The sequence below is a fragment of the Anolis carolinensis genome, chromosome 5 (genome assembly GCF_035594765.1).
Source record: "Anolis carolinensis isolate JA03-04 chromosome 5, rAnoCar3.1.pri, whole genome shotgun sequence".
NCBI classification, from domain to species: Eukaryota; Metazoa; Chordata; class Lepidosauria; order Squamata; family Dactyloidae; genus Anolis; species Anolis carolinensis.
Genome location: NC_085845.1, coordinates 182,341,086 through 182,359,844, shown reverse-complemented (window position 1 = coordinate 182,359,844; position 18,759 = coordinate 182,341,086). Strand labels below are relative to the sequence as shown.

The 18,759-nt window shown below is 38.5% G+C and overlaps 1 protein-coding gene across 1 annotated transcript in view; it reads right to left on the bottom strand.

Moving 5' to 3' along the window:
* Positions 1-18,759, bottom strand: part of tmem178b (transmembrane protein 178B) — a 354,992-nt gene that overhangs the window by 38,146 nt on the left and 298,087 nt on the right. The window contains exon 3 of the mRNA XM_003220854.3: positions 16,177-16,314. Coding sequence (XP_003220902.1) covers positions 16,177-16,314 — 138 coding nt within the window. The remainder of the gene's footprint in view (positions 1-16,176; positions 16,315-18,759) is intronic.

The following is an 18,759-nucleotide window of genomic DNA, read 5'->3' as shown; positions in this document are numbered from 1 at the left end:
GCCCTACATGGCATTTAATGTTAGAAAATGCTCCACTTTCACAATTTAAAACTCAGTTTTAGTATTGTTTTTAAATATTATTTGAATGTATTTTTCATATTTTTAGCCTCTGCTTTGTTTTTATTTATTCATCACCTTGGGGTTTTGATAGGCTGTAAAGTGATACAGAAATAATTTCAATAAATAAATATATAATAAAAATATCTTACCATGTAGGATTTACAGCAGAGCTTGGAAATAGCTACTTTTTGGACTACAATTTCCAGAAAACCCAAGGCACCCAAGCTGCTAGGCATGCTGGCTGGGAGATTCGGGGAGTTGTCACCCTCCAACAAGATTACTTTTCCTAACTCTGGTTCACAGGAAAAATACTTTGCCAATTAGAAGGAAGCCAGGAAAAATCACCAGAATGAACTGTTTTTTATTTTCCAAGTACTGGTGAAAGGAGAAATTCATTTCAGGTTAGATGCTGACAAGTTAAGATTTGCTAGAAACAAAATAATGCTGAAAGATCAAGAAAGTGCTAGACAAAGTCATTTCAAAACTCCCAATGAGCTTTTCAGCCACCCAGGGTTGTCATTTCTAAGACTGGAGCTTCCAGGTGAGACCCGATGTGACATATTTTTGAAGACAAAAACAAATCTTACAGTAACAAGTCGAACTAATAAGCCAGCGGAAAGACACCAATACTGAAGTATTGCTGATAACCAGGATAAAGCCCAGAAGTTATAGAGAATTTGGCATTCCAGCTGAAATTAGAGGTTTTGCAAAGCAAGTAACTGCCTCTATCAAGATACAATACTGGCAGGCAGAGAGGATAAAGAAAAGAGGGACAGAATGCCAGTGAAGAAAAAAGCAGAACCTTAATCTGCTGATAAGAAGCAACGAGACAGATTTAAATTGGCTGACATAAGTATGCCAATTTAAAAAGCTCATGGAACATCCAAAGAATCACAAAGAGCCAAATGCAATAAACTTCCACACTGTACAGTCATTTGGGACACGGCATGGAAAGTTATTTTTAAAAGAGTAATGCATTGCCACCACTGGTTGCAATGGGTTTTGAAAGCAATTTGTAAAATTATTGTTCATGGTTTTGCATTATCTGTGGGAGGGGGAGACTTTGAATTTTTTTAGACAATGGCATTAAAAAGCTTTCCTGGATATCTCTCTGCTTCCTCGGTCATTACATTGTATTGTATGCTATGTTTGTTGTCATATTCTCGTTGTAAGCCGCCCCAAGTCCCCGCGGGGAGATGGTGGCGGGGTATAAATAAAAAGTTATTATTACATTCAGATTAAAACCTGGAGCGGATTCACTACCCCACTGCAATGGAAGGGGTACCATGGCCACTGGGTAGAAGTATGCATCCTTTCTGCCCAATAGAAGAGTGAAATATAAATATTTTAAAGGTTCAAAGGTTTTTAAAAGAAATAGAGAACTTTTAAAAAACCAAGCTGGAGAAAGTAAAACACACTTTCCCTTTCCACAAAGAGGTCCAGGTTTTGATCCTTTTCTTCCTTTTCCCCATGCCTTGTCCTCAACAATGTGAACCCCTGTCAACACCTTTGTCATCAGACAGCAAAATGGAAAGGGCATTTCCCACCCCCATCCCCCTTAAGGAAAGTCTGTTCACATTACTCAATTCAGTTCATCAGGGACAGTGTCCATTATTAGAGTGCTTCACATCTCTGCTGTGTGGTTTTTATGACACTGTTTCATTTCTACAAACTCAGGTCTTTAGCTGACCTTTTGTCTCTAGCCATCTCATAAAAGCTTTTATACTCCTAGCTTTTGTATCTAGGCTTTTGCCATTAACCATCCTCACACCAACATTGCATGCCCTAAAGCAAGGCCAGACCTGAATTCAGCAATGCCCCCCCCCCCCCCACACCAATATCTCCTTGCCATTCTCTTGGCATCACATCTGTTCGTCTTGTATGAAATGCTTTTCTCAAAACCTGTTACATGAACAGTTGTTTCTGTAATGGTTTCCCCCCAAATTCAAAACCAGAAATGTGGAGAAGAGTATGGCAAAGTAGCAACTTGGAGGAATTACCAGTTCGGCAATGGAGAGGTTGGTGGGGATTACCCATCTTGCCCTATCTCTAATAACAATAACAACAACAATAATAAATATTTATGTATGTGCCACTTTTCTTCCACAAAGGGACCCAAAGTGGCTTCCAACATGTAAAAAATACAGTACAAAGTCAGCAAACTCTAGGCAGAATGATGCAGTCACATTGAGCCATGGAAGTTAAGGTGCTGTCAAACTTGATTCTACAGTGTAGAGGCACCCCCAGACCCAGAACAGATTCATCATCCTATTGTATGTGATATCATGTAATTTGCCCTTTACTAACTCAAGACCTCATCAGATGAGTGGGTTTCCCCGTCTCTGTGTGCTGCTGGAATGCTGCTGGGATGGAGTCTGCCGGAGCCCATCAAATGATGCAGAGCTACTTCCAGCAGGACTCCATTGGGCTCTGTGCCGGCGGTGTGCCGGCAGTGCACCAAAATGAAGCCCTGAGGAGTCAGATGACTACCCAACTCCTCATAGAAGAAGCCGGGGATAGCATGGAAGAAAGCCAGGGACAGCAGGGAAATGTCATGGAATGGCAGCCCAAGACATTAAGGGAATGAAGCGGAACACAACCCCATGGTTTCTTTGCTGTCCCCCGGCTTCTAGACTTCCATGTGATGTGGTCCAAAGTGAGCGTTCTTCCTCCAGGGACAGTGTTTGTTGATAAAATCCCATCACTGGTGCCAAAGAAAGATTACGAGTGCTGGTCCAGTCTGCTATTTTCTACACAAAAGATGGGGCATCAGCTTGCTCTTTGCAGCATCAATATGTCCAGAACCAGTTTCTGTTTAAACTACCAGAATGAGTCATCCACCAGAATCAGTCAGCTGCCTTAGGTAGAAGATTTTGGGGTTTCATAAAATGGGAGTATATTATGAGTTATTTATTTTGTGATTTTGCAGCTAAGGATGAGGAGAGGTACTTACTCACTTGTTATCTTATGCACCACAGGAACTGTGGAGCCATCCACACTACCCAACTATAGCTCCATTATTCTTCTTTAACTATCTATGGAATTCTGAGATTTGTAGTTCAGTGAGGCGCTAGAACGCTTAGGCTGAAAGCTCTAAATATTCTCCTTAATCTGCCAGTTTCGGGTTCCACAATGTTGTGGGATAATGGTTTGGACTCAGAATGTGCTGTGAATATATATTATATATGATATGTATAACTTTGTGAATGTTTTAAACTAATTAATTTAAATTGCAATGTATTGTATTTGGAATTGTTTTATACATGTGTTTTATATCTGTAACCCGCCCTGAGTCCCCCTTTGGGGGTGAGAAGGGCGGGGCAGAAATGCTGTAATAAATAAATAAGCATCAGCAAAAAGGAACTGATGTGAGTAATACATCAGGCAGGCCTCTCTGTATAAAGCTCATCCCAAGCCTCTTGGAAATCTCTTGGAGATGTTCCAGGGTTCCACAACATTTCTGACGTTGTGCATTTCTAGACCTTTCAGAAGATGTCCTCCTTTAAAGTTAAAAATAAAATCCCTGGAAGATTTGTCATTTCAATGACATAGATTCTACCTGCTACCAGGGCACATATATATATTTATAATGAAAGATCAGTGGGCTTACACCATCACACAGGGTTTAAAACCATCGAATAACCAGGCTTCTATCAGCTAAACTTCAGCATCTTGTATTTACAGTATTATTTTCAGGGATAATAATAATTTCCTTATTTCCAAAAACAGGACACAAGAGTTGGCTTGCATTTTAGGTATATACAGAGTATATACTCTGGGGTTGGAACCAATCAAGCATGTGATGAAGATGTGGTTTCTCTGGCTCTCTTCCCCTTCATGGGTAAGTCATTTGTTGTGGGGAAACTTCAGCTCTCCAGGGATTTGGATTTCAACCCACACAATTCCTAACAGCCGGTAAACTGGCTGGGATTTCTGGGTGTTGAAGTCCAAAACACCTGAAGGGTTGAAGTTTGCCCATGCCTGTGTTATGGTGTCAGGTCACATTCAATAGCATGTTACCTGCCAAACATCTTCGCTACAATGCAGTAACTTTAACTCCTCAAGACTTGAAAGGGAGATGTGATCTTTGGTAGCTCTAAAGTTTGTTCTCATAATTGGGTCCCAGAACCCAAAGGGCAAGCCAAAGGAACACCATGAATGTATGTTTGGGTCCTGTGTGTTAATATCCACATCATAGACCCCTAAAACAAACACAATCCCACTAGTGTGGCCATCAGTTTAACATCAACCCACAAATTGCTGAAACCTTTGGACCTCATTCAGTTTAGAGCAGAAACTCTGCCTTCCAAAACCTGACACTGTGGAAAGCAAGAATTCATGTTAGGACCTGAATTGACAAATCAAAGCCTGTACTGACCACTAGGACCACAAAATATAATAATAGGGAAGGTTGATGGGTTAGACAAAGAAGGCACATAGGAGACGAAGAGGCACCAACCTCTGGACCCTTTCACTATAATCCTCTTTAACAATCATTGCAACATCCAAAGAGTCCTGAGGTTTGTAGTTTGGTGAGGCACCATCACTGTCTGATGAGAAATACTAAATACCCCTCCCTGAAATGTAAATCCCAGCATTCCATAAAATGTTGCCATAGCAGTTAACGTGGATTATGGTGCTATGATTGTGTAATATGAAAGGGCCCTTATACTGCTATGCCCTAGGACCATCCTTTGACATTCAAATGGAAGCACAGATGAGCAGCTGCCCAGCAAGCACTGCATCCAGCAAGAAGTTGGTTTGTTCTGGTCTAGAAAGACAGTTTCACACAGGTGACTTTGCTGTGCTGAATATAATGGGAACTGCGTGCAAAGCATGGTTTCTGATCATTTTATACAATTCACACAGGAGATGCTCCTAGGGTTTGTGTCCTTATGAAACAAATGTGAAAAAGAAGCAAATATACAAAACATCAAAGGCAAAGATTTTCTAAGACCTGTCCACTTCCTGCCCAAGGCTGTAATTTTAACTAAAGAGGAAAGATTGCTTCAACGTTTATTTTAAACCTTATTGCAAACACAATTTTGAGTACCAATATCTAATGCATCCTAGAGCGCTTTTTCTTCACCATGGGATTCTAGATGTGAGAGTACAAGATAATAGCCCACAAATGATTCATTTTGACAAATCCCTTGATATAATCAGATTCAACACAGAGTTCAAATCCTTGTTATGCTGAGTAATAGGAATTGGCAAGGAAAAATATCCAACACTGATTAAGAGCTAAATTTCTTAAAACAACCCAGAAATCATCTCTGAGGCAGATCTCTCAACCACTCAGCTTTGAAATGTAGGCTATTATCATGGTTGCCAAATGATCAGAAACAAGAGCTGCATGTGCTCTTTTGACGTAAGTAACAACTTGGTGTGCAGAAATCAGCAAGTGATGGTTTTTGCAAAATAGTGTTGAGCTAGATAAGGACAATGTTTTAGTTAATGTACTGTTTGATTTAGAACTTGAACTAAATATAAAAGAGTGGGCTACAAAATTAATGCAAAAAGAAAATACAGGTCATGGAACTATGAATTCAACAAACTGGGAAAAGTGCAGTCAGATGACACAATTTATAGTGTTTTATACCACTTTCCCTACCACAGTTCCATCCTTTCCTGTGCAATCCTGGGATTGGCATTTAGGATTCGTATCCAGAGAATTCCAGTGCTTCATCAGACTACAAAGCATAGAGTTCCACAGGATGTTGCCATGGCAGGTAACTGGAATATAGAGCCATAACTGTGTCTACGAAAGGGCTTAGAGAGGTTCAATCAAACAACCATCCTTTACCTGGTGATGCTAGCATGCTTAAATGTCCTCCTCCTCATTCTATTTGCCAGCAAAATGGCATTCTGTGGCAACAGTAATGGCAGGAAGATAAATGGAAGGACAAGTTACTGCTAAGAAGAAAATGGAGGTGAACCAAAAAAGGTGATGCTGAGGACTACAGAGTTGTCTTTGGTGCCAGAAATAACAATTACCCAAAATGGGCATTCCTTGTTAAGTACCAAAAGTTATTAATGGGGCTGAAGTCTAAGGCATGGAGAAATACTTTGGTGCACTTTTAATGAGATATGCTACCAGTGTCATGTTTACTAATATTCATTCATGTTGCTTTGTGGCACATGCAGTGATGACAATAGAAAAGACATGGAGTTGCCTCAAGGAACTTAGAAATAAAAACCTGAGAATGTAAAGAAAACGAAGAGGGCATAGTCAAAAGAAGAGCATGAGTCCTGCATTAAGAATGTCCAATTGTTGTCTAAGGTTGAAAGGGAAGAAAATACATATTTCTGACAAGACATCGGAATGAGTCTGCTAATGTATCCAGTCATCTGTAGCAATACCATATGTCAAAACCACCCTAAGGGATACTCCTAGAGCATTGCAAGAAAAGGCAAATAAGTGGAATGTAAGGAAAACATTGGCTCCTTTGTCTGTTCATTTGTTTGACACATGGTTGGCAGGGGTCTTATTCTACCCAGCATGTCCTGTCCTTGCTCAATGTTCCCCGCAAATCATGGAAATAACAAGCTCTCTGAAAATAAATAGTTGGTTTGTTTGGCCTCTGTCAAAGGATCCGGGAAACCAACTGAGCTTAATCCACCAATTTTTCAGAACTAGCTGTTTTAAGTTTTGAAGTCAATGGGCCTAAGATCAGCTCACATGGGGTGCTTTACTATTGCCCCAATTGACAACAAAACATCACCCGTGGACTCTGGATGCCGCCAAAGTGCAGAGACAGTTGCTCTTGATAGATGTCAAGCCCATAGCCTGGAGGTGGGGTGAGGTAATGGATTAAACACACACACACACACACACACACACACACACACACACAATTCAGGTAAAAAAACCACCCTGGTTTACTCATTAATTTTAACTGTTTAACCAAATCCCCATGCTAAGTCTATGGGAAGCAAAAATGAGTTCCTCAAGCACTGCAAGCACTATCTCAACCAAATTTCGATAATTTATTCACACTATAATCACCTACCTTTCTGCCAATTTACATTGCAATAGCAGCAATAGCTGACATAGTGGAAGCGACCAAGTTTTGACATTGCGGATGTTTAATCAACATTTTTGATGTGAAGACAAATTAATCCACTGAAACTGATATTAGACTCGGACGATCCAGGTTAAACTTCATAAGCGCCTTATATGTATATTTAAATGTATAATTATGTATATTTTTAATATATATTCTTAATTTTATTGTAATTTTTAATCTCGATGGATTTTTAAATTTGATGAAAACTGTTTTTTAATGTGTATGTTTATATTGTAAGCCGCCCTGAGTCCCCTGATGTGTGAGAAGGACGGGGTAGAAGTGATGTAATAATAATAATAATAATAAACTTATATTTAAACAAAATTTATGATGTTTCCAGGTATATAACAACTATGATATTTTGTGCTTGCTTTAAAAGTTTATACTTTAATTTCTCCTAAACTATCACATATTTTTGGATAACTAGGTACCAGATTAAAGGTATTTTATGTAGTTTCTAAAAATGTAATAATATGTGTAGGTCATAGATCTTGATTTTTAGATATTCCAAGTTAAAATAAAAATATATGTACAAAAGATCTTTCAGAATGCTGTATCTCTGGTTCTAATCAACATTTTTACATGAAATTTGAACACAATTATAGATGTTATTATGTAGTTTCATTTTTTTACCCTATGTAATTATCTTTAATAGTTTTTGAAATATTATAAAAGAACTCCTAAAGTAGTCACATCGCTGCTCACTTCCCCCTTTTAGAGCTCTGTCTTATGTCTGCCACTTGCTCCTCCCACTGGGTTATAAAAGGAAGGCATGAAAGCAGCAGTGGGTCATTCCAAACTGCTAGCTTGAGTTAAGTTGCTGTTCTGAGACTTAAAGACCTGTTAGTTGCTGTTAGTGTTTCCTTTCATCCACCCAATTCCAGAAGATGCTTAAACACCAGTCAAAGCAACAGAACATTTTTGAGTTCATGGCAAAAAAGAAAAAGCCAAATACTGAAGACCAAGAAGACAGCAGGTTGAGAACAGCAGCTGGTACCAATAAAGACTCCAGAGCATGCACACCTGGATTACAGGTGAAAACTGAGGAAACAGTGGAAACTGAGGTGTCTACCACTGTTTCATATAATCCAAACTCTGCCAAAGAAATAATGGAACAGGAGCAAAGACATGTGTGTCATTGTTAGACCTTGGACTTTAAATGAACAAGACTGTTTCTGATGACCAACTGAAAGCTCAATTAGTGCAAATTCCACAGACTCTATTACCAGGATATGTATTTCATGTGGATTTAAGTTTTCAACAGATTTCCATGGTTAGCCTACTCATTTCATGTAAAAATATTGTGTAGTGTTTGGAAAAGAAGTTGGGGATAAATGTGGTCATCACAAGCTTGGTCAATTGATTGCTACACCATTTGTGCAATGGAACGATGCAGTACAAGTCTTCAGTGGACAACAAAGAAGAGTACAACTTGTATTTGGCTGAAAACTTCTTGCTAATTCATAGTAGAAAATGTCTTGATGTAACTCGTATCATGATAAAGGAAATAAGAAGAAAGCAAAAGAAAACATAAAGAAATGTCTGCCAATTGTGGAAACTATTGTCCTTTGTGGCTGACAAGAACTGGCTTTAAGAGGGAGCAATGATTCAGGGCGTATTACCTGTGAAGAACTTTTGCACAATGATGGTAATTTCAGGCCCTTGTTGAGATCTCTTGCCAATTCAGGAGACAATGGCCTGAAAAGTCATCTTGAAATTGAAGCTATGAATGCCCAGTATACTAGTCCTCAAGATAGTCAAATGAATTGATAAAAGATGCAATGCATCACAGTGTTTCTCTGTTTTGGCAGGTGAAACTTTGAATGTGAGTGCCTCAGAATGGTTATTGCTCTTGGTAAGGTATATTGATGTTGAAGCTGCAGGAATAAGACAAGACTTTATAGGCTTTGTGAAGATAAGTGATATGGCAGGTGGAAAATTTGCACACATTATTTTGAAAACACTGAAAATAATTGGGCTGAACTTGCAATACTTGTGTGGACAGAGTTATGGTGGAGCTGTTAATGTGAGTGGTCATATTAATAGTGCACAGGCAATTATATTGTAGAAGTATCCAATGGCTGTCTACATCCTTTCTACACAACTATAAAATACACATTGAACTGGATTATATGACAGTGTGGACTCAAGATAATCCAGTTCAAAGCAGATACTGTAGATTATGTGCTTTGGCATTCTGAGTTATAATAATAATAATAATAATAATAATAATAATAATAATAATAATAATAATAATAAATTTTATTTTTATACCCCGCTCCATCTCCCCGAAGGGACTCGGGGCGGCTTACATGGGGCCTTGCCCGACACAACAATATAATAACAACAACAAGACAATAAAACAAATATCCCAACAATAAAACATCAACATCAATAAAACAGTCATAAAATCAACATACAGCATAAAATGTTAAAAACAGGAGACTAATACACGGATCTGGGCCAAAGTGCAGAATTTTCAAAATGGGGAGAGGTACTTTCACAGATAAAATAGTCAATAAAGTGCAATATAATAATGGCAAAGCATCAACGATGGAGCTATTGTTGAATGGGCAGATAAATCGAACCTACAACGATCAATCATTGAAGGCCTTTTGGATCAATCATCGAAGGCCTATATAGCTGTGTGGAAGGGCTTTGACTCTACACTGCCATATAATCCAGTTCAAATCAGATAATCTGTATTTTATAGGCTTTGTGGAAGAACCCTTAGCCATTGTGGCTGAGGGAGTTGCTAGGACACAAAGTGGGCGAGGCCTAAAGGGGGTGGGGACTACCCTTCTGACTGGCAGCCAGGGGAGAACGACTCTTCCTCATCCTCTGTAATTTGGACTTTATTTTTCTAGGGTTTTTTTTTTTTTACTGAAAGACATAGATTGGACGACTATGTCTTTTGTGGCCAAATTTGGTGAGATTTGGTTCAGTGGTTTTGTTGTTTACTCCATGGAAAAAATGCACATTACATTTATATATGTGTAGATTGCACAGGTTGGCACTGGGTTTTCCACGCCTTCTGTGACATTAACAACTGAATGGCCAAACTTCAATGAGGAATTCCCTCATCCTTAACACCCTTCAGTAATATTTGAATGTTCATAATAAGAAATACAGCCATGGTGGTTGGAAAAAGCTGAATCAGTCTTCTCTCTGTGCCTATTTTAAACAATGTCACTAAATTGCATCTATGACTTTGTCACAGAGTAAAAAAAAGGACCTCTGAAATTCTGCTATGGGTCTGTGACTCATGTGAAACCATTCAAGGACACTGGCTGGCCATTAAGTTCTTTTGCTGCTCTTTTGTCCAGCCCTCGGTTTGTCTTGACACAAAGCTCCTAAGTTCTGTTTACTTAACAAAATTGTCACTATTGTTGTTCTCTGCCATACGACTAGTCCTTGTACTTATCTGCAATGATTTTCTATTTCCTTCCAGATGGTTGGGAAAGATATCGAATAGCGCTGGGTCAAGAATTGATGTTTGTGCTACACTTCCATTTAATGATAATTTTCCTGTTAACAATTACGTTAGGGAATTTACCAGTTACCCAATTTCTAATTTGTTTGACTTCTGTTGTTATTGATCTTTGTATAGTGTTGGGGCTCTTCCCCTGCTCCAATTTCTAAATCCAATACCTTATAAAAGTCTTAAGCATATGATGTCAATATGATTGCTTTCAAATACAAACATAGTTAAAGCAACAACAATGAACGTTTTTCATGAATCTTAAGCCCTATCTATACTGCCATATAATGCAGTTTAACTACACCGAACTGCATTATATGAATCTATGCTGACTATATAGTGCAGTTTCAAACTGCACTGTATGGCAGTGTATATGAGACTTAAGAGTAATGAAAACTGTACTACACCTGTATATCAGTGTCACACTTGACAATCATGTTGATAGTTATCTAACCATTTGGGGGTTGTTCTGAAAGAACTTGAGAGTCAGCATAGTGCAATGGTTTAACGTTGGGCTACAACTCTGGAGACCAGGGTTGCATTTACACTGTAGAATTAATGCAGCTTGAAGCCAGTTAAACTGCTATGGTTCAATGCTATGGAATAACAACAACAACAAATCTTTATATGCCGTTTTTCTCCCACAAAGGGACTCAAAGCAACTTCCAACATGTTAAAAATACAATACAAAATCATCAACAATCGAATGCACAAATATAAAACATTACAAACAAGTAGGATAAAACATAACTCAGCATTTAATCCTGGGATTTATAGTTGGGTGAAGCAGAAGCACTTTTTGGCAGAGAAGACTAAAGACTTTGTAAGACTACAGCTCCCATGATTCAATAGCATTGAGCCATGCAAGTTAAAGTCGTGTCAAAATACATTAATTCTGCACTGTAGATGGATCTTCAGATTTGGCCATAGAAACCTACTGGATGACTTTGGGCGAGTCACACACTATCAGCCCCAAAAGACCTTGTGATAGGGTCACCATAAGTTAAAAATGACCTGAGAGCATAGAAAAATGAATGGAAAGACCGTAGAATGAAGAATTACTAATTTCTGCATTACCCAGCAACCTTTCTATTATATTTAAGCTATAGGCCATCCACAGAAGCTACCAGGAACTCAAAATTTCTTATTGTTTTCACTTTTTAACACTACTTGGAAATGTTATTTCCTTGGACTATAACTGGTTATGCTAGCTGTGGGATTTTGGGAGCTGCTGTCACCAAAGTGACCTTTCCAGGTTTTTAAAAATTTCTATTCTTCTTGGTACCAAACACCCATGCATGTATTGGACATGTCATCCCCATAGTAACAAAACTGTGCTAGAAATGAGCAAGTTCAAAAAGTCCAATAATGTTGTAAGAACAATTTCTTCTATTTTCTCATTTTATAGGGTTTAAAATGTGGATTATTCCCTGTGAAAAATTTCCTAGTATGTTCTGAACATCTAATGCTTTTAAAATGGACAGATCTTAATTCGGTTTTGTTGCTGATATCTTCAAAGCATTTAAATTTATGGCAACCCTAAAACACCTGACTCACAGGATTGTCTTAGCAAGATTCATTCAGAAAGCATTTGCCTTTCTCTGAGGCTGGGAAAGTGTGACCTTTCCAAGATGAGCTTCTGTGGCAAAGTAGGAATTCAAACACTGGTCTTTGAAGTCATAGACTGACACTTATACCACTACATTCCAATGTTTCTCATCTGAACCCTAGGGTAGGATTATTTAGGGTTGAAAACTCGTGCCCATCCAGCTATTGTTGTTTTATATATCCTATCATTCCTATCCATTGGCAATGCTCATATCTCATTAGTTAGGTTGGGCTCCTTGGTAGAGGACTCTAGCAACATCTGCAGAACTACGGGCTCTCTACTTTTTTTTTTTTGCTTGTGCTTATCTTATTTGCCCACTGGTGGCTAGTTATTCCCATGACAGTGGACTGGTGAATCCACTCCAGATTTTTGCTAGTTTTAATAAAACTCTTTAGGAATGAGGTTCAGCACCTTGGAGAGCTACTTTAAAGTATAAGTCAAGATCTGGAGTGGTTTCACTGTCCCACTTACATGGAAGTCGCAGTCACCACTGACCTGACTAAATGCGGAATCCTACTAATAGTCATTACCACTACAACAATCTTCTGAATTACACAGATATCCGCAATCTTGCAACCTATTACGGTATCTCAACAAAATATGTTTTTCATAGGAGTGTTGTGTTGTTTCTGGGCTGTATGGCCATGTTCTAGCAGCATTTTCTCTTGACGTTTTCTGTGGCTGGCATCTTCAGAGAGTCTGATCCTCTGAAGATCCCAGCCAAAGATGCAGGCAAAACATCAAGAGAAAATGCTTCTAGCCCATGGCCATACTGCTCAAAAACCACACAACATTCCAGTGATTCCATCCATAAAAGTCTTTAACAATACTGTTTTTCATAGTTTTTAAAAGTTTTTATACATGGATATTGAGGTGATGAAAATATAACCCATAAGCTTTATACACCCCTGGTTATGTCCTACAATGGGATCCAAAGCTGCTTGAATGCCTACATTTAAAAATAGTATAATTTTTTTTTTGGTAAAAATCATTGGAACCTTTTACACAGTTGCACAAATGAAACAATGACAAAACACCTGCCAACCTTCTCACAACCCCGCTCCCCTCTCAAATAACTTTACCCACTCTTGCTTCCCCAAAATGGTGACAAGAAGTTATATGATGTCACTGCCAGTTACGATGTTGAAGGACAAATAGAAGGAAAGCATGGCATTTGGGTGTACTCAGTTGCAGCCAATGTCTGTGGAGATGGGGTGGAAAATTGACCCAGCTCAATGCATATCTATATAGTTTGCTTTTCCTAAATCAGGTTGCACAAGGGAGGGCGAGGGGAGGAGGATATATTTCAGGCAAGTTGCTCATAAGTTATCGTCCATATGGTTGTTTGCTGGCCCATTTGCATAAAGAAATGCTCACGCTAGCAGTCAGTTAATGGGAGCATGGAAGCTTGAGAAGGACATTATTCTCTAAAATTGAACATCAGCATCCATGCACAAGGTGTGCTGGGGGAAGAGAAATCTCTGCTTATCCAACATAAGACTCCCATGTCTATTGCTATATATATACTGAGATATATGCACACACACACACACACACACACACACACACACACACACATATATCAGCAGACAATCTAGATTCTGAGCTAAGCGTCTGTCACAGTTGAATACTGTGACTGTATACATTATTCAAACTGAGACAATTTGCATAATGTTATGCTGCATTTTTTCTATTTTACATAATGTATTCTGGTTATCCTACTCATGATGAGGGAAAAGAAGCTATACAAAGCACTGATATCCTCCAACTTTTTAAAATCTTACAAACACCAATGCCTTTGGTGCATGAGATTTCATCAGGTGTTGCTCAGTCTTAAACGTAACAGGATAAAAATGAAACCCAAAACTTGCATTGCAATGGAATAATAAAAGGATGGTTGGCTTCTCAGAAATCAGATTTTAGCATCTACACATGTTTGCTTTTCTTGAAGAATCATGACACACATGCAATCTTTGTTATGAGCAAAAGAGAATTACAAGAATGGTTCCATCTACATTGCAGTTTGGAACTGCAGTATATGGTCAATGTAGACTTGTATAATGCAGTTCTATGCAGTTAAACCGCATTATATGATTTTACACTTACCATATAATGTCATTTCAAACTGGCATTGTAGATGGGGCCAATGCCTGCTATTTCCAAAATTCAGATAAGAAAGTAAAGGTAATTTTCCTAAGCAAGGGATGGATTATTGATTTGACCAACATTTTCCATCAAAGAAATATCAGCTTCAGTCAGCTGTGATTCCCAAAATAGTATGTTTATTCAAACATTGTGATATGTAATTATATAGTTAAAAGCCAGTTAGTTGATTAAAAGATCTTTATTTAGTTGACAGCTGTACTTGAAAGTAACTTGAGAATAATATGGGTAGATTCAAGTAGGCTTTCTGGAACTTTTCAAATCTCCACCTGAAGGATAACTTCTAAGTTTGGTTTATACGTAACTCTAACTTTTTACATGACCTTTCTGTTTAAGCCTGTCTTATTTTGTAACATCAACAAATGAAAAGCGATTTAAGACACTCCATTTTGTTAACATGAAATAGGAAACTCTAAATGTCTCCTTTTACTTCATTTCCTCTGTAAGCAATTTGGGTTATCATCCTATATACACTTCTTTGGGAGTAAGTTCCATTTAAATTGGTTAATCTCATTTCTGATTAAGCAGAGATAAACTAAATTACTTTGCTGCTAACTGCATGTATTTAACCACTTTAAACTTGTTTTAAATAATTGTAACTGTAACAACCCTTTTTCTGGAGTCTATATAATGGCACCTTAGACATGTTCACAAAGGGCTCTTAAGGAATTTAAAACACATACAGAATATACCAAGTTTTAAGTTAGGAGTGTGTTTTACTCTGAATCATCTCTCTGGTTTAACTCTGATCCATTTTTCTAACTAGTCAACTCATGAGAATAAGGATACAGGAATAATGAAGACCAGTTATTAGGACACAATAAATAATGTTGGTGAACAGTCAGGAAATATCTATATACCATATATACTTGAGTATAAGCCGACCCAAATATAAGCTGAAGCACATAATTTTACCACCAAAAAAAACCTGGGAAATCCTATTGATTCGAGTATAAGATAAGGGTGGGAAATGCAGCAGCTACTGGTTAATTTTTTTAAAAGATACTAAAAAAGATAATAAAACTTTAATAAGAGAAGGCTGTCCCACTCTGATTGCCTATATACTCAAGTATAAGACAACCCAAACATAAGCTGGCCAAGACCCTCATTCAATTATAAGATGAGGGGGGCTTTTTCAACCCTAAAATGGGCTGAAAAACTTGGATTATACTCAAGCATATACAGTAGATAGATAGTATTAAGGAATAGTATTGGGAATGATAGTATGCATTTACATGCTAAAGTTAAATTCAATTTGTTAATGGTCAAACATTAAGAAAAAGTAAAAAGTTAAAATCACTTATTCATTTATTAGATAGGCCATTCAGTTATGAACAATCATTTGAAATTATGAAAAACAATCAGTAGCAAATCAATTGAACAAGAACCGTTAGCTATTCCTAAAAAAATAACATTTTTGGCTTTTCATGGTAAAAATAATATACTTTAAAGTCAGTACTGGAAATGTTCACTATTGCTCATGCCTGATCTACACTGTAAAATTAATGCAATTTGTTGCCATTTTAACTTCCATGGCACAATACTATGGGATCATGCAGGTTATAGTTTTACATGGTTTTCAGCCTTCACCGCCAAAGAGTGCTGGTGCCTCACAAAACTACAACTCAGAATTCCATAGCTTTGAGCCACGACAGTGAAAAGTGGTGCCAAACTGCATTAATTCTAGAGTGTAGATGCACCCTAGATTTCCAGCTACTTTGAAACTACACTTTGTAGTATACTGTATTTGCTGAAACAAAATGGTATTTCTTTGCAAAAGGTTTCCTCCTTACCTCCCATTAGGAAGAGAAGTCCTGCCACATACTGCATAAGGCCTCGGTCCCAGCAGCAGCCCAGCACCCCGATAATCCACCCAAAGAGGATGATGGCTACGGCCATGCCCATGAAACCAGCTGTCATTCTGCGCAGGTCTGAAAAGTGAGAGAAAGAAACCTGTTAAAACATCTGGAGGTTCACAATTCCCACCCAAATCTAGACTGTGTGTCTTCAGTCCTCAGCAAGTGGTATTTCATAAGTGTAACAATTTCCTTTTAGTCTCAGAAAATATAAACAGGCCAAAACACATTGTAATAAACATCACTTCATATCATCTTTAAAAATATATATCTTATATACATGTAGTTTTAGATTCAACAGTAGTCTAACTATGCTGTACAAATAGATCCTGAGAAATAAACACAACATCACACCAACACTGTAGAATTAATACAGTTTGATGCCACTCTAACTGGAATCATGGGAGTTGCAATTTTACGAAAGTTTTTGCTGTCTTTGCCAAAGTGTGCCGATGCTTCATCGAACCACAACATCCATGATTGCATAGCATCAACCTATGGCATTTAAAATGGTGTCAAACCACATTAAGTCTACAGTTAGAGATGCTTATGGTGGCTTATTTTATTACATGACCAAGTGAGATTGGATATTTCCATTTCAAATCCAGTACAAATTAGTTGCAGTTGTAAGGGAAAAAAAGTACAAAGGAAAGTTTTAGTGGCAGAAAAAAAAATACAAGTATTAATGTGCCTCATTTACATAATTACAATGCCAATTAGAGTATTTTCCATTATTAGCCCAGATCTGCAAAAAGGGGATATGACAATGCTACATGAAGTGAACTACACAAAAAATTGCGGTGAAATGAATGGATTCCTCTTTGAGGTATCACAACATTTTAATAGTTTTTGTGATAGTCAACTAACACGTCTAGCCCTCAACAATTCTCCCTATCTCCAGTGCTGTATTTGTAAGTATTCTTTACACACACACAAACACACATGTAAGAAGAAGCTAAATACATTGTTCTGTTTGTATGTATTTCTTTGCATAGCTGTTACCAAAAGGACCACTCACAAATGACTGGGGTGTAAAAGAAAAATTGTTAACTGGTTGTCTGAACAGGTCTGCCCTCCTCCACACACACACACTGATTGTATCTTGCTGGCATTCCTCTCTTGTCACAAGAGACTGTGCAGAAATGTCAGTGCAAAGGAGATATCTATTCAGAGCAGCACTTCTTCCAATGGGAAATGAGTGCATGTGTAGTAGTAGCAGCGTAGCGCTGAATCAGCACCCTCCAGCTATTTAGGAAGAAGGAGGTCAGAGAGAAAAGAAGCTTGCCTCTGCTAACATTGTGTCACAGAACAGCAATGAACCTGGTGGGTCTCTGAAGCCAAGGAGTCCCAATGCAGTTTAATCAGCATTTCCTGCATTCCAGGTGAAGACAGCTATTTTGAGTTGTGGCCAATGGCAGGCAAACAGGGCCCTTTGGGATACAGTGTTCCAGCAACATTACCTAACTGTGTCATCCTCTTGCCAACCTGGAAGTGAGGGGTATGTGTTACTATAGACTGTTCATTCTTCCCAACCTTTTTTTCCCAATGGGAGAGAATAGCCATATCTGAAGTATCCCCAGCACCCGCACACATCTTTTGATTCTCTGCTCCTTCCCCAAGTACACAAGTTTTATCCCAATAAAGGCGGAACAATAAAGATATGTATGCCTTCATATTCTAAACTTCCTGGGACTTCTCAGGCCCCATCTACACTAACCACTTAGAATCATACAGTTGGAAGAGAACACAAGGGCCGTCTAGTCCAACCCCCTGCCATGTTCGATGTAGATTAGGATCAGCCCCAATTAATGCAGCCTTGCCCCATGTTATCAAAAGTAAAAGGAAAGCCCAAATTCTGCCTCAAAACTTTCCCTGCAACTGTCCTTTTTCATCCCACGTTCCCAAGTTCAGGCATCCCAGCAACATAGGATGGCAGTCCCCTCTTCCCCCCGCCCTTCATGTCTTGGCAGTCTCTGGTTGCAACACAGGCCCACCTGGTCTCCATTGCTGTGAAACGTTGGGAGGTTATGAGACCCTGTTCTGCAACATTTTGTATAGCAATATATTAAGATATATTAAGATATCAAAGTACAATCAGATGACAATACTCCAGAGATAAATCACACTCTACATAGTAATATGTATTGTCCACTGGATGTTGACCATAGAATTACATTGAGATTCCTACACTAACCATTTAATGCATTCAAACTGGTACTGAAAAAATATTGCTTCTTTGGGCTTCCAAAAGCCCACCACCTCCCTCCCAGCCCCCCATTTACCCCTAAAAGTTAAGCAAAATGGACAACTTTCCTCCTCGTGCCCTCCTGGATTTTCCTCTCCCCCCCCCCCCCCGCCAATCTCCTTGCATGAGGAGAAAGATTATGATGGCCAGATACATTTTACTTATTTTTTAGGTAAAAACTGGGGGACTTTGAGGAGACCACATTCCAGGTAGGCAGTTCCCTAGAGAAGCAAGGTCAGAGACAGAACTGAACTCAGAGGATGAAAATGAAAGTC